This window comes from Triplophysa dalaica, chromosome 4 (assembly GCF_015846415.1).
Source record: "Triplophysa dalaica isolate WHDGS20190420 chromosome 4, ASM1584641v1, whole genome shotgun sequence".
Taxonomy (NCBI): Eukaryota; Metazoa; Chordata; class Actinopteri; order Cypriniformes; family Nemacheilidae; genus Triplophysa; species Triplophysa dalaica.
In genome coordinates, this window is record NC_079545.1 from 22191581 (window position 1) to 22208939 (window position 17359).

Genomic DNA, 17359 nt, shown 5'->3' on the forward strand with positions numbered 1-17359 from the left:
AAAAGCTTGTGTGTGTGTGTGTTTATTCGCTTTTCTTTCTTGTAAATCCGCTCTGCATCGCCATCCTTACCGATGAACCCACGACTTCCCAGAGCTCTGATGGAAAGGGACACAAGAAAGCAATAATTACAGTGTCGTTTGACAAAATGTTTTCTATCGAATTTGGCCCGTGTTGGATGTTAATCACAAAAGGTTTGCTCTCATATAAAACAGAAGAGTCTTAATAACAGTCTGCATGTCACCACGATGTTTCCTGCAGTTATAAATGGGCCTTGTGGTAGTGCACTAGGGAAATATTTTACCAAATGATTTATCCCTCACATATATTTTTTCCTGGCAATGAGGAGAGTAATTTGGCTTTTATGCGGATCTTTTTGCAAGGTGTATCTACTGAGATCTTTTTAGTTCAACGAGTTGCATTAAATCGACGTACTGAGGCGAGAGCACCACACTGGTTTACAGTCGGACGCTAATCGTGCTAACGAGCACTCTGTTTCATGAAAGCTGGAGCCATTTCCCAGCTTTGTAAACCATACACGACTCCAATGTATGTAACTGCTTTGTTTTTTTTACTTTTTTGCTGGCTGATACAAACAATAACTAATAAATCATTAGCGAATGTCTTTTTACAGCTTTTATACTTTCGTCTTTCCATATGGAGATGGAGGAGCTGGATCTAGTTTGGCTTTATATAGAGGAGGAAATTCTGGCTTCTTAAACGATGTTTGTTACTTAAATCTTTGTAACTTTATAGTCTTTTTTTACAGCAGTCGTGTGTACGGTACGTGTGAGTCGGTGGGTGTGTGCATGCCCGCGATTTTTTTGCAGAGTATTAAGTACTGCTATGTAGTGTCGTATTGACAGTTATTAACTGACGTTTTATTTTGAGCAGTTTGCAAACTGATTTCTACTCATGGATTATCGCTTTCAGATGCTTTCGTGTCTCTGACTCTCGTTGTGTAGAGCTTGTTGTAAATCGGGCTTGTTTGTGTTTTCCCGCTTTCAATTAAATAAAAAAACATTTCAAAATCAAACCGTTTTCTGCAGCGTTTTTGCCCGTCTCGTGCGATGCCTGATCTGCGAGGACATAAACAATATGACGGCAACGTGAATATGAGAAGTGGTTCTGTGGAGAGCAAGTAGTTTCTTGAAAGCAAATGAATATGTGCTGTGTTGAGTTTGCAGTGGTGCACAGCTGTTTTAATTTAAATGGATTCCAGAAGTTACTGCCAAGCGTTTATTGAGGATTAGCTCGTGGCTATTTCATTCTATAGGTCTGTTAAATGCTGTGGTGTCACGGCTCACCTTCACAAGAAAACGCAACAAGTTTTTTTTAAAGGTTGCATGTTTTTGCAGCAGTATATTCCAACACAAATACAAAACAGGGTTTAGTGACTGATACGAAACTAAAGACACACAGTAAAATATTTACAATTACATTCATCAACAGAGTAAACATAAAACATGGAAATAAGCTGTAACATTATTATGTAGGAAAGCACCACAATGTGCTTTCAATGTAAAACTGAGCTCCTGCCAACCAAAGTACGGTCCTAAAATTCCAACTATGTCAACATATATATCCATTCATTTTCACCTTCACATACATTTAAGATTCACATTGACCAAAGTAAACATCCGGAATAAAAGGTCAAAGACATTTCGGTCAAAAATAAAGACTTCAGTTCTGAAAGGTCCGGTTCAGCTAAATAAAGAGTTCTCTTATCAGTAAGGCTGACCGATAATTTAAAAATTGAGGGATGGCGAAGCCTATTGAAAAGAATAAGCTGTCGAGTAATGAAAGTTCCTCTCTCTGGTTTGCTGGAGGAACACCACAGGCGTGTCCCACCAGATGAAAGGAGAAACACTTTGCAATTACCGTAACTACTTTTCTTGTCAAAAACATTTAGAATCCGAGCCCGGGTCATTCATCTCCTTCCAGTTACTAATTACTGAGATAATAACAGATAATTAATAGATCCGTGTTCAGCTTCAGCGTAATTAAACACTGATTAGTGTTGATTCTGAATATTATATAATACATTCAGGGCGGATCCTCCTTCAGTCTTTCTTAAAGTGAATGCTGTAGTGCCAACATACATGTGTGCAGGAACGAGAATGTAAACTCATAAAAATGGAGATACGGAAAGGAGCAAAAGGGAGGAAGTATGGCCATTGTTCGCAGGGAGGTCAAACTGTTAAAACACTTTGTGTTTGTTCTCTGAACCGAGGTAAGGATCAAAGACGTTTTTTACAAAGTAAGCGAGTGCGGAATGTGGCGAGGAGTACAAAATGGTACCCAAAATCATTCACAAAAACAAAACTTGAGGGGCTGTACATTGATTCTTTGTCAATAACATTAATAATTTATCTCACTATACCAGGTCTAGACACACAAACACACACATACACAGAGTCTCTTGACCGCAGCTGTGTGCTAATTGGTCCACAAGTCGATTGACTGGAAGTTATTTCTTATTTAGTGTTCTGCAAACCAAACCAAGTGTCAGAAATTAGCATTCGGCGCACACACATGCATCTCATTATTTGTGACATTGCTGTATATACTGATACTTAAAAAACTACAAACAACACTATTGTACTAATAATAATAATAATGTTAATAATAATAATAAACAGGGCTTGCTGTACCTCGTCTCTGGAGGCTGCAGGTGAGGCATTACCAGAAGAAATTGGACTGGAGCTGTGGGACACAAAACAATAAGTTGTCATTATTGTTGTGTTCTAAAACCAAGCAAGCCGCCTACTGAGGCGGCATTTTAAGACATCACAAGCGTCGAGCCCTGTTCCAAAAGTAGTCATCTTAATTACGCTGTCTCCTAAGACACCTCACGTTTGCCAAATTCTAAGGCACCGTCGTGTGTGTTTTTAACATGGAAAGCCATGGCGTAATGCACTGTGACAAGCTCATTGAGAAAATCTGGAATGGGGCAATATGCGCTGACTTTTTTGGGGATCTTAGATAAGATGTACACATGGACAACCAAGTAGCGTGCTCGAAGAACAGACTCGTGAGATGATGGGGCGTGGCGCTTTATTACGACTTTCACTTTGATGCTTTGCATTGGTCAACCTTTTATCTCTGTATCCTCTGAGAGTTCCGTCAGGGATGTGTTCTATCATTGTGCAAGGCCTTGAACTTGAGCTAACCAAGGCTTGGAGAGGAGCCACGTGCAGTGAAGGGAATCATCCTCGATTCAAATAATCTGCCAAACTGCCATCTCAACAATTTTAGAATTTGGTAAAAGATCAGACCACATTGATTTTGAGATGGAACACACGAACATATGCAGCCCATAAAATGCAGAAGGCAGAACATGTTTAATACCTTTTCTTAAAAAAAAAGATACATTTCTACAGATTTTTTGGAAGGTTTACCTTGAACTGCATTTAACAGTATTATTTTAATGTTAACCTGCTATCTAGTTCATTTAAGTTAGAGTCTTATTCTGAGAAATATCTTAAATATCTATACTTTGAAATTAATCTCATTATTTTGAGAATCTTGAGATCATGACTTTGCTGTTTTTATTACTCAACTTTAGATGTTTACAGGATTGTTTCTATCAACATTCCACCCACAGTATTTTTGGCATTCTCGTTCATTTAATTTTAGATTCGTTTTCAAAACTAATTGAGTTACATGTATTATAACAGTAGGTCATTTCATATGGATATAGGGAGCCAAGGAGATGTTTTATTTTTGTATGCAAAACCCGGAAGCGAGTTTGCATTTTAGGACTTCTGGTTCCATCGCTCTAAAGTCTCCAAAGGTTTTTTGAATGAGTATTTGTTGAATCAACTGAAATAAGATATGTTGTAAACAAAACCTCTAAATATTTTCATGTTTTATTCTATGACGTAAAACACAGCAATTATGACATGCTTTTTTAAAGCCAGCCTTATTGTGTCTTAAAAACGGCGGTTGCCAAAAGCGACTACTTCCTTTGGCGGGGATGTTAGACGTTATGGCGCATATAAAGATCACAAATATTGCAACATGGGCACAGATCTCTTAAAACAGATGCAGATTCTTTCATTTACCAGGGAACACATTTTTATAAAGTTTGAAAGAGTTGTCAGAGGCTTGGTGGGTGGTGATGTTGATATCGAGCTACCAAAAGTGTAGTCTGTTTATAGCATCGTGTTAGCTTTTACTTAAGCCGATTGCATTTTGGCTTCAAAAGAAACAAATGTCGTGATCATTTTTAAAGATTATCTTGATAGACAAAACGTGTAAACATAATAAATCTTTGTTAATCACAGAGTTTATTTTTTGCCATCTTCCAAAAGTCAATGGGGGAAAGCGTAGGCTTCTCGTCAAGGTCATCATGTTAAAGTACAGTATTTGAATAAGAGAAAGAATAAACACAACAAAATGACTACTATCCATTTATTCCAAACCTTAAATATAGATACCTGCGGTTCAAAAAGGGATTCTCCTCATAGATTTTATTCTGATTAATTTAAACACCAATTTTTATTCTGCTAATTTTCATTTTGATCAAATAGAATACATCTTAATGAAAGTGAAAATAAATTAAATATATCCAAATGCTGTCATTCCTATCCGGATGGGATTAGATTTCTCGGCAGACCCCTCAAGAGGCCAAAAACAGTGGGTAATTTGCTCCACAAATTTGACCAAGGTTAGGTGGAAAAAGAAAAACCACAAACACGTTTAAATCCGACAGGATTTAAATCACAAAGTGCATAAGTTTTCCTAACCTCCACAGTAAAACTCAGTCCCAGTGAAGCAGTTTTACAGCTCAAATAATAAACAGGCTTCGCTCAATAATGAGTTCTTTAGGAAAATTTTAAGTTTCCTGTTTCTGCCTATAAACTCTGCAGGTTCCTGTGTCTTCAACTGTGTGTTCTTAAATTTATATTTTCGCTTATCTAAAAAAAATGTCAACAAAATGCCCCAAACGTGTTGAAGCCGGAACATTCTTTAACACCTTCCATTTCATGAACAAATTTAAGCAAAGTCTTAAGCAAATAAGGCCGGCATGCTTCTAGGTGCGAATGTGTGTACATGTACGTTTCTCCAGACACAGATCTGTTAACCTGCTCTAAAGTGCCTGTTTATTTTAAAGGTCTACACGAAACCACCGTGCGGGACTAAACAACTGGTCGGATGCGAGTCTAGTCCGTTTTTTATTTGGTCTGTAACACAAGGACTTTCAGCATGTGGTCCTGTATTAAACACGACTTTACTTAAAAGCACCACATGAAAAGCGCATTGGGTTTTACTAGAGCCGTTCTAATTGAGGTCATGCAGCTGCTGGAAACAATGAAAGGTTCACGCACACACGCTCCTGATCCAGCACGTGCACACGCACACACACACACACACACACACACACACTCACGTACCTTCCAATCTGCTTGGAAGCGTTCTCAAAAAATTTGGTTTTGGAGGCAACACTATGGGAAAAGAGAAAAAAGAAGACATCAAACCATCGATTGAGAAATACATTATCTTAATCCTAAAGACTGAATGCTGCATTTTGTTTATATCCTTTGTGCATCAGATTTTGCTGTTTACATGCTTTGAAGCAGAATACATCCTTGATCAGATTACAGTGATCAGAAAAATGCTGCCGACTCAAGTTTGAATCTTGAATCCCAAATTTGGAAATGTTGCTTATTTAAGCTCCGAGTCATTCTTTGCACTTATTTAATCTCGTGTACATGTACTGACATCTTTATGGAATCATTGAGTGTGTATATGCGCGACACACGTTTTGCATTTGACACACACATAAACTTGTTTCGGTTGGCTTTCGTTTAATAGGAAATTACAATATAAACAGTCGACCCCAACATGCATGAACACACACACCTCTAATCATCATTATATTTGATTGAAGACATTATTGGTATTAATGTGTTTATTATAAATAACCACCCCAACAAATTGGTTATAAGAGGTATAATATTAATAATGGTGATTTTTAGAATAGCCTTGAGATGTTTGCGTGTGAGGGCGCGTGAGTGTGTGTGTTTTTTGAGATCAATTTGATTGAAGTCATTTGGAGATAGGACCATATGACACGGCAGCCAACATACCCACATGTTTTCTCAGACCCAGAGTTGGTCTAAGATTACCGCTCCCTGCTCCTGCTCATAGAATGGCAATTATAAGGAGCTGACAAGAAGAAACCTATCCTAGATTCTAGATTAGCAGTCTTTCACAGATAAATTCTGCTCTGTATCGTTTATTTACACTTAATTTCCCAAGTATTGAGATCATGATGTGTCTCGGTTTACAGTGCTTGCGGACCCAATGCTGTAATGTAGCCTCTCTGATATCTATTTTTTTAAAGCACTTGAAGCTCAATATGTGATCTTGGATCACAAAACCAGTCTTAAGTAGCAGAGGAACATTTTTAGTAGAAGACAAAACTACATTGTATGGGTCAAAATTATCGATTTTGCTTTTATTGCAAAGATCATTAGGATATTAAGTTAAGATCATGTGAGATGAAGATATTTTGTAAATTTTCTACTTTAAAAATATTAAAACTATTTTTGTGAGTGGATGGCCTGCCCCAGTGCCTATGATTAACAACTTCAAAGGCAATTTTCTCAATATTTTGATCTAAGATTCCAAATTTTAAACGGTTGTATCTCAGCCAGATATTGTCCTATTCTAAAAACTTACTGACATGCATCAATAGAAAACTTATTTATTCTTAATTTCGAAACTTTACCCATAAGACAAAAAGTTTTGTTGTCCAGGGTCACATATTGTTTTAAGTGTGACGTTTTGTTGGAAATGAAATTCTAATGCGTTTCTTTGTTTAAAAAGAAGTATCAAAAAACAGAATGTTGTTTGCCTGAGCGATCCTCTCGTCGCAGATGGTTAAAGTTAACACAAATGGAAAACAATTGTGTTAATTAGGCGAATGCAGTCGAATTGACCTCTACCTGTGAATCATTAAAATAACTGTAGCATTTTCTGGATAAAAACCCCACAGTTAGGGGATCATTAGTCTAGCTGAGAATCTTAAGGACTGCTGTGAAAATGACGATTTAAGAGCATTCCTGAGTCTGAGCTAAAGTGAAACAAATGCATACATCTCGGAAAAAGATATAAAACTGCATTGAGGGTTGATGGGACTATCGAGCCACCCAGACACTGTCTAGAAAAGGTCGTCCCTCAAAACTCTGCAAAGGAGAAACCGGCGACCATTCAGTGCTCGGTCGTTGACAATGGAGTAAACATGGTCCGGCCAACAATTTCATGAGTTATGCATTATCATTGGCTTGTATGAAAGGATGGCAGCAGGAGTCATTGCTCAAAAAACCACTGTCTTACAGAAAGCCTGGATTCTGAGCCAATATGCAAGTGATCCAGCAGCATGTGGAAAAAATCTTGGGATTTTATACCTAAAGTGAAATGCCCACACGTCAAAAACACCATCCCTATGTTGAATAATCATGTCGGAGGGCTCTTTATCATCAGGATGTACTGTGCTATCTTCATTGGATGGAAGGAATAATAGAAAGTGAAAAATACAGAAAACTACAGGGTATCTGATGCAAAGCTTGGGAGAAAATTCATCCTTCAGTGGGTCGATGATCCCGACATCCCAGTGGAACAAAAAAGTCAAATATCTCACAATCGCCCAGTCAAACTTCTCATATCATCTGAAAATCTGTGGCGCTCCTTGAACATGACAGTGGACAGGTGTCTCGCAAATAACCGGAACAATTCAGAGCAAACCTGCCTAGATAAATGTGCCTGAATCACACTTGAATGCCGTGTGAAGCTGGTAGGCTATATCTTCAAACTATTTAATACTATCATTGGCGCGCTTCTATAAAACTGTAGGCATGGATTGTGTGATACGGACACGCCACATATTTCTTGATTTATCAGTGTTTATCTAAATACAAGAACACAGTTCACATCACGATAATGAAATTGGACTTTCAGGGCTGAAATGAAAAACCACGGAAAACAAAATATCAAAACACGAGCTCTGAAAAATAAGGATCTGAATAAATCAAGACTAGCATCAAAGTGAGCTGCGATTTATAGTGACGGATGTTTACTCACTACGAGGCCGTTGTCTCTTCATTGTGAGGTTTCACAGGGAATCGGGAGGGTGGGTCTGGCGGTCGAGTGGGTGGCCGGCAGATGGAACTCTTCTCTGAGAAAGATCGTCCCTTTAGCCCCTGAGCCTCTCCTGTTACACACACACACATGCACACCTGTTACCAGCATTTTAAATGACTCACTCACACATCGTAACTATTGTGTGTGTGTGGCCCGCTTGCTTATTATCTATACTTTAAATGCCAGCATTATTACTAAACACAAAGTGGTCATTTAAAGGAGGAGTTCAGTTTCAAAATGAAAATTCGGTCATCATTCACACATCGTCATTTCAAACCTGTATGACTTTCTTTCTTCTGCGGAGCACAATAGAAGATATTTTGAAAAAAGGTTGGTTACAAAACATCACTGGCCCCGTTTCGCTTCTATTGTATGGACACAATACCAATGCAAGTGAATGGGGGCCAGTCAACAAAATTCTTCAAAATATCTTCTTTTGGGGTTCTGCAGAAGAAAGTCAAACAGGTTTAAAAATACCAAAAGTAAATGATGACAGAATATTCATTTTGAAAGTGAACAACTCCTTTAAATTCAGATTTTGACTTTCATTCATGTCACACCGATTGATGGAAAGTTTGATCGTGCCTGTTACTTGGTCTCCGGTTGTCCCTTTTAGCTGCGGCCTCCTGCCCTGGAAAGACTGAGCCCGGTTCACCTTCGTGCCCGATTCCCCGTTGGCCGTCACCGCACCGTCCTGCCTCTGACTCTCTTGTATCCTGACGTCTAGTTTGGAAACGTCACAATCCAAGGGCCGTAGAGCAGGTTTGGGCTTCCAAGATGTCGGAGAGAGTGGGACTGACGGAGGAGAGACGGAAGGAGGTACCAGTTTGGTTCTCTGATGAGGAATTGGGTTGGTGAGGCTGGTATCTCCGTCGGGTACCCCACCGTTATGATTGGCACCGTTTTGTTCTCGTCCTGTGAAGCACAGAGTCGGTGAATTGGAGATAAAACCCTACTTTAACTTTAACGTCTGGTGGGTCAGGAACACAAGCTCTCGAACGTTTCCCCCGAGGGAAGATTTTATCAGGGGTGTCGTTAAAATTTTACATTTCCTGTTCCTGTAGTTTTGGCTTAAGGAGGAAGTCTGTAATAAATAAATAAAACTGTACAGCTCATCGGGCTCTCTGTCCTCAAGACGAGAAATACGAGCCAATAAAGGTTTAAGAAAAATCTAAACTAGTCAAAATCAAATTACAAATTATCCAAAGTGAGTCATTTGGTTGTAATAGCTTCAACACGGTCAGAAAGCATAATGGGAGCTGTAAACTAAAATTAAAAGTGTCTGTGGCAGCAAAGAACCGCTCAAGCCAAACATGGTGTGTGTTGGGTGTGCTGCACACACGGTTCACTTCAGCAGAATGGATCTTTTCTTGATGAATGCATTATGCTTTTTGCTCATTTTCATTATTAGTTTGTGAAGATGACATTTTGTGATTCCTTTAATGAGCATGTTAAAATCTAACTGTGGCTTTGACCTGTGGTTTACTGCTGCCTTCATTGATGTTTCTCTCATACAATGGAGAAGTTCTTGCAGGGAAAGGTTACTAAAAACATGTTTCAGGCTTTTTTGTTTAGGGAAACACTAATGTGTTCTTCATGAATTAGCATAATTAAGAATACTGAATCAGACTTGATGCAAATTAGTGAATTTTATGAATGAAATTTACCCCGAGTTGTGAGTTAATTTATGTACACTATGGGTTGAGTCTGGTTGAGTGTGTGAACTGATAAAACTGGTCTCATATCAAAAACTGGAATCATATTAAAAAAATTGGTCTATGGACATGTGACAATCAAGAACGTAAGTGTAGAACAAAGCATCGGTCAAAATAACCAGCTGTGTGTGAGCTAGCCAAACTGGTCAAAAACACATTTGCATGAACACGCCTTAACAAAGCAATCCACATATACACACATGACTGTTTCTATTCTCAACAAAAATATTCATATACACACCCACAAACTTACTTACCATATGAGATCCATTTAAACTCAACAGGTGGCTTATGCTCTCTCTCTTTTTCTCACTCAAACACACACACACACACACACACAGACAAATCCCTCCACCGTCCAATCCAACAAACAGGAAAAGAGCAGATATGATCTTTTCAGATTCATGCTTTCCCAAAAAACACAACAGAAGGAAATTTTATTCTAGTAAAGAAAACAAGCAAAGTGAGGATCCAGCATGCTTTAATGAGCCAAATTTCATTAATAATCAAACAAGAGAGTCATATTAATGGATTGATGAGCGCATTTGTTTTTGATCAAGAGGAGGAAAAAATAGCTAAGATGTTAATAATGAAAACGGCTTATTACAGGAAAGAAGTCCAAAAGGCGATTGAAAACAGACTGAGAGAGAGACTCGTAAACACATGCAGGCATTAGCTCTCAAACACATTGGGTAGCAGACACGGGACACACACAATGGCGGCATACCAACACTCATACACACGCATGCAGACATACAAGTATGCGCACACACGCACGAGCGCACGCTGATGCCCGCACACACTCAGCACTGAAGGGCAGGTAGTCGTTTAGTTTTCATGCTCTAGTGAGTGTACTATTAGCTTGACTGTTGTTAAACACTGCATAACACTACTTACAATGAGGGGAGGACAACATGTCAGAGAACAAACATTTATCAGGGCAGACAAACAAACACACACACACGGACGCGTACATACGCCCTGATCCTGCAGATTTAATCATACAATACACAATGTGCATGATAGGGTAAAACTAAACTTGCTGGAATGTGTGCAAGTGTGTGACAGGGAAGTCGGAGAGGTTTGAGCGTATTTTCCTCATTTAAAAAAAGGCATTTAAGGAGAAACATAGCCAGTCCGAGATCCCTTCCAAAATATATGAAACCTGATCAGCTGTTATGTGTGTGTGTGCTTTGCCGAGTACTCTGATGTGTATTTTAGCCTTTTCGCACAAAAGCAGGTAAAAGCAAAAAAGTACTGAAGAAAGAAACAGAAAATACTCATTAATATAAAATAGCACTATATAAAAATCTAGAAAGCACATCATACAGTATGTTTGATCTGGGCTCCATGGACTTAAAAAAATTGGGGAAAAAAAGTATGGAGCACATAAATGACAAATATTTCACTTTCACAAGAATCTACTGATGATCACTGATGAGGCAGTTTAAAAAAAGCTAGGAATGATGATGGGATGATGGCGATGATGGCTACGATGACGAAGACTATTTACTCTCGAAAATGGGCGGCTGAAGGGCAGGGTAAAGATGAGGAGGGCGTTTCGAGATCGTGATTGGCTGCCGTCTTCGTGGCGACACCCTCGGAGGCGGAACAGGAGGCGGCATGGTTTCTTCTGGAGGACCTCTGAAGATCTGACAGCATCAAACACATGGCATGAATCACAAAGCAAACACATCATCAAAAATATGTGCACTAAACAGTCCCGCCAATGACACGTTGTTTTCTATTTCAAACATAGAATTCGTCTCATTTTGCTTTTCACAAATGCAGAACTGTTCGCTGAGCATTAAAACACGGGCATGTCTGACCTTGCAGTAGTCCTCGATGAGGATCTCCATGACGATGTTCTGGAACTTTATATCCAACATGGCCGCCACCGTCTCCACCTCCGCTCTCATGAGAGTGGGGCCAAATATTACGCCCATGTTTGACACAGTCATCCGATTTTCATCGCTGTGGCTGCATACGCTAAAGAATTACACACAAAAGGATATTGACTAAATTTCTCGTCTGGTACACCAGGTTGCTGGTTTGATCCAAATGTAGCGAACCAAAAGGCCCTGTTTCACACCGCACACGTAAGCAGCGTCTCTTTTTCCGACACTAAGACAACATTAACACCGCACGCAAAAGCAATGAGGGCTCGCAGAGCTGAATCAGCAGCACAGTACAACATTGTTTATGGCCAAAATGCACATGGATCAACATAACAAAATATAAATTTGAGCTAAAAGCATATAAGGGTGAAGCCTATTGTGTTTTATAGAGTCACTATGACTTTATCCCTGTGCATCATTCTAAATAATGTGCAATTAATCGTAATTGATTTTCCACTTTGGCTTCCTACAATTATGAAAACAAAATAGTAACATGATTATTGTGCCACATTCTGTTTCGAATAGATTTTCAAATTTCTACTGTTATAAATCCACAGTACCTCTTAACAATGGTTCAAGTCTGTGGCATGTTCAGTCAGATATGAATATGTGCACATGCATATCCGATAAATCTTGTTTTTTATATTATTGAATTAAATATACACATTCATACTTTATTTACATTTTTTTGTATTCCTTATCACACTAAAAACTAAATAAATGTAAGTGTCTTTTTAATACTGGATTTAACTGAATAAGTACATAAATAATCATAAAATAACTGATTTGTCAATATTGGTCGCTATAATTGCCAAAAAAATTCTTCAAAATTGAACAGTCTTCAGATGTAGTGAGAAAAAAGTTTTTCATGCCGTATAAACAATTAGGCCCGGTATCACATACAAGTTTTAACCAAAGCCCAAACATTCATTTTAGTCCGGGACCATAGTTAAGCCTTTTCTATAAAAACTAATCCTGGCTGAGATTATCATAATTAATTCATGAAATGGTTAAAACACGCTGTTGTTAGGTTTTTTGGCCATACAAAAAGCTTGTTTAAATAAATTATACTTTATGATCATTTAGATTTTTTATTTGTAATTTGTTATATGATTTTATTGTATGAGGGGAAAAAAATGGAAAATGCTGTCAATCATCTCTCCAGAACAGACTAAAGCCTCATCTTTCACAAGAGTAACAGTTTAAATACACAATATGTTATATTCGTATATTGTATATGTTGGGGGGACCACGGTCGCATTGTGCTGTCAATCACACTTCAGTGAATCTTTATCTTTATTAAATCAAACAACAGATAAGATACAGTAGCTTTTTACCTGTATAACTCACAGCAAAGCACAATAACAATGTGAATGAAACAAATTAGTTATGTAATCTATACTGTCAGTAAACAGGTTTAGCTCGAATTTGCAATTGTTGTGTTGGTGGTACACAACACTGCCTTGCACTTGCAACCGCTGCCGGTCTGTCACGATGCAAACGCTCCTCTGTCCAGCGTAAGCACCATAAACACTCTGCTTGCGCGTCCAGTGTGAAACAGACATTAGCTCATGACATTATGACCTCAGGGGATGGTGTCCAAGTAATAAATGTAATACAAGTCACTTTTTATACAATTATCTGCTAAATGGCCACTCATGCACTGTCTACTACTGTCATGTGCTGATCTATTCTTATAGCTACAGAAACATTTGCAGACTTATTCCACTTTATGCAATTTAATTAAATCCTAACATCAATTTAGTATGTCTATCCAAGTTCGTGACTTTGGGCTAGTGTAATGTATATATAGGTATTCCTGACACACGCAGATGACACATATGGAGCTATACACTAGAAAGCAAAGCAGGTTTTTATTCTCAGCTTCGGCAGAACTTTAACACACACACGCACGCACGCACACAACCTGTTGTCATTAACCAAAACACAGCTCAAATATATAATTATAGAGGTACACTCAAGTGAGCTGGGTACAGGTTAGAAAACCGCATTCGGAGCGCGCGCGCTCGTGTGCACGCATGCATGCCTCGGTGTGTTTTACCTGACCAGGTGTTTGATTAGCAGTTCCAGCATATCTCTGTTCCGCTCTGGAAGTTTGTAAACAAGAGAGTGGACCGCCCCTAACCGATAGTCCAGATTCTCTGACTCTGAAAAAGTCAAACACACACATACGCGCACTTTAGATACCCAAAACACATCATTAACATATTTACTGTCACATTTTTAGCGTCGTCCATTACGGAAAGACCAGTCACCTGTCTCTCATTACACTGTACTACGTAAAAAGGATCGAATACAGCAGTCAGTACATGTCGGTGCACCGCTCCATCTACTCTAGAGCTAATAGAGCCATTTGCTCGTGTTAGCAATCTAGCGGTTTCTAGAAGTGCAAATTTGTTTGTTTTTCTCCGGCTGACATATTACGGCAGTCTGCCGAACGTCTTTCGACTTGTCCAAAGATAACTTGTAAAATCCTAGAAGGATCAGTAGAGACACATTGATTGTGACATCTGGGTTAAACACAGCTTTATCTGAGCACACAGCCTCTGGCTAACCATAACAGTGGTTACTTTATAGAAGTTCAGTGAACTGGAAACCGAGCGTGTACTTGGGAACTCCATAGAGCAGTTTTAGCAGGAGCTGCGGGCCAGTGCTGCTTCTTCAGGTTCGAAGGGGTCAAATGAAGCAACTCAACATCTTTTCTAAATAAAAAGAAACCGCGACCAGCTGCGACCGCACGAGATCAAAGGCATGATAAGATTTGGACCCGTGCGAGTGAAGCGCATTAAAGCGAGCAGTTAATCCTTCGGCAGGTGTAGGCCATTCCTCTGTGCTGGGTTGGTTTAGTGGCGTGTAATCTGAGCGTAGCTCCGCAGACGAGCTATAATAATCACAGACGCTTTAATGGCTTCTAATCTTATTAGGTATAGGCAGGATTAGAACACAGCATGATTCGAGGAAAACGCTCAAAGCTGGACACGCACTCACACACACAATACTACAACCAAATCACACACGCACTGCCTTGAGCGCTCATACACAGAGAACAGAAGGGTGAACAGAACTTCCAATTGTGTTAGTGTTAATATAAATCTCAGTAGGCACCCTCGATGAAAATTTTCCTTGTTTGAAGATTCCTTGTCTGACGAGTAAACAACCTAATGTTACATTAATGAACAGTTATGTGTCGTTTGTTATTTTCTCTTTCTGTCGGACAGATATGCACCAATATCAAAACAGTCAAAGGTTCAGGATTTTTATAGTGATTATAGTAAAACCTTTTGATCTAAAGTTACGTGCTTGAATGTAGTTTTGTGTAAGTGTGCCAACAAAATGATCAAACAAAAATAAAAATTTGGAAAATTTGAAAAATAATGAAAAGAAGCCAGAAAAAGCCCAGAATGGAGATATCTCTATCAATACTGTTTAAAGCTCTTTCCACAGTGGGATCTCAAAAATCTGGCTGATAAAATCTCATGACATTTTTACAACTTCTGGGCAAAGGTTTGTTACATTGGAAATACTAAAAGAAAGATACTAAGAAAATAGTTCCCATAGTTTCATTTGTGGTATGTCATAGTGGTACCACTTTACAATAACGTATCAATTAACATTAGTAAATGCATTGACTTACATAAACTAACAATAAGCGTTGCAATATTTTTTTTTCAGCATTTAATCTTTGTTAATGTTAGTTAATGTCAATACAATTGTTTTAGTGTCAACCTGGAGTACAAAACTGTCCTGAACAGAAACTAAGATTAAAAAATACTGCAGAAGTATTGTTCATAGATAGTTCATATCAGCTAATATATTTACTGATTGTAAACCTTTTGTTTAAAATGTGACTTTAAACCTTTGACAGATAATATTTCACCAGCAACGCTACCAGTGTGGTTCTGCTTTATCTTGTTACAACAAACTGAACTAATTTTATTCTCTAATATTTACCGCACCCATTTATCAAACTCAAGTGGTATTTCATTAATCATGAAAATCAAAGTCAACAATTAAAACCAATACAATCTCATTAAGAGATGCAAATTGGTCTCAGTTATAAACAGAAAACACTAAAATAAAAAGCACCATATATTAACTAAATAAACTGCTCAATATTAAATCAATATTACGACCACACTTCTCTCAATTAACTCATCATAACAACATTCTATTTCAGCTGTGTGAATGTTTTTATGTTTCACTTCTGCTCGAGATGGCACATGAAAGTGAGTGCTAAAACATTACCTGACACTCGAAAAAGAGGCTTCTGAAACCGAAAAGCACATTCATTTAAAATCATTTTTGATTCCCACTACATCGTGCCACTTGTTTGGACCTTATACTTGTAGACAATGAACCTCTCAATATACAGTGACACAACTCAAACAGAATCCTCCTGTTATAATCAGCAAAGCACAGATATGGTGTAAATAAGTGATTTGTAGTGTACAGTAAAGTGTTTTAAATAAAGGTCCACGAGCTTGTGCTGAAGACATCAAACAGTCACGTGCAACAGTGTAAACATGTAATAAGTGACAGCTTCAATAATTAGAATGTGAGTGTTATATAGTGTCACATTGCTCTTTTCCAGGGAATATTCAGTCTTTTAAATCTGTTGTAGTGTTTAAAATGTTTGTGTAACATTTTGATTCAGTTCTATTTTGTTCTAATGTTTATGTAGCATTAAAAAACCTGAAACAGGAGGTGGTTCTGGACCGGTGTTGTTTACGTCTTGCAAAATGGTCTACATTTCTACCCATTTCAGAAACATTCTCTTTATTGCACATTTGTGAAACTGTCTAATATCTTTTTCCACCATCTTTTCTATAGGCAGTAAAACAGAAAATAACTTAAACAGCTGGTCCTTATTGATTGGAAGATTTTACACCCAACTGTGGTAAAAAAAAATCACATCTTGCTGCTTTGATCCAAAGAAAAAGCAAATAAACTGATCCAAATACCTGATTCTGTATGTATGGATTGTATTTTACCGACAGTATTAAAGAGTAAACGGTGCATTTGCAGTCGTTTTTTCCCTCTTTTACAGCTGCACGTCAGCCTGCTGAACTAAAGTGACCCATAACAGATGGAAAACGCATATACAGTAAACACAAAAAAGTGTGTGTAAAGATGGGTATGTGGGTGCGCGTGTACTGCTGTGGACTGCTGTCATACTTGCTGCTAAAATCAGTTCCCGATGCAGACCGTAGGTCATGAGCGGTTCACTGAGACTCCTGCAAAAATAAATTACAGTTATTTCCGGTCGTCTAATCGGTATGAATTGTGTGTTTCCTTGTTTATTGAACAACAAGCATTTTCTCATTCACAATCGGGCTGTTTGACTGAATGTCTTCACTAAATCAAATTTTCAATGAGCGCTTTTCCACCATCGCGCTAAACCGTTATGTTTCCACGTGAGCCTGGTTCGACACGGCACGATTACAAATTGTTCTCCGCTCGGAATTTCGGCACGGTTGTCTAACTGGTGGAAAACCGCTCATCGTTGCTCTCTTAAAGAGACAGTTCACCCAAAAATGTTAAAGAAAATTCTCTCATCATTTACTCCCTTGTCATTT

The 17359-nt window shown here is 38.4% G+C and overlaps 1 protein-coding gene across 2 annotated transcripts in view; it reads right to left on the reverse strand.

Annotated features, from left to right (window-relative positions):
- Window positions 1–1346: 1346 nt before the first annotated feature.
- The window catches only part of ophn1 (oligophrenin 1), a 32091-nt gene continuing 16078 nt past the window's right edge, over window positions 1347–17359 (reverse strand). The window contains exons 16-24 of one of the 2 annotated variants that reach the window (XM_056745417.1): window positions 16959–17017; window positions 13825–13930; window positions 11694–11853; window positions 11378–11516; window positions 8735–9064; window positions 8090–8219; window positions 5398–5448; window positions 2653–2704; window positions 1347–2487 (exon numbers count right to left, since the gene is read on the reverse strand). In XM_056745417.1, the coding sequence (XP_056601395.1) occupies window positions 2476–2487; window positions 2653–2704; window positions 5398–5448; window positions 8090–8219; window positions 8735–9064; window positions 11378–11516; window positions 11694–11853; window positions 13825–13930; window positions 16959–17017 (1039 nt within the window). In that variant the 3' untranslated portion in view covers window positions 1347–2475. The remainder of the gene's footprint in view (window positions 2488–2652; window positions 2705–5397; window positions 5449–8089; window positions 8220–8734; window positions 9065–11377; window positions 11517–11693; window positions 11854–13824; window positions 13931–16958; window positions 17018–17359) is intronic. The other variant, XM_056745418.1, reaches the window with a different exon arrangement.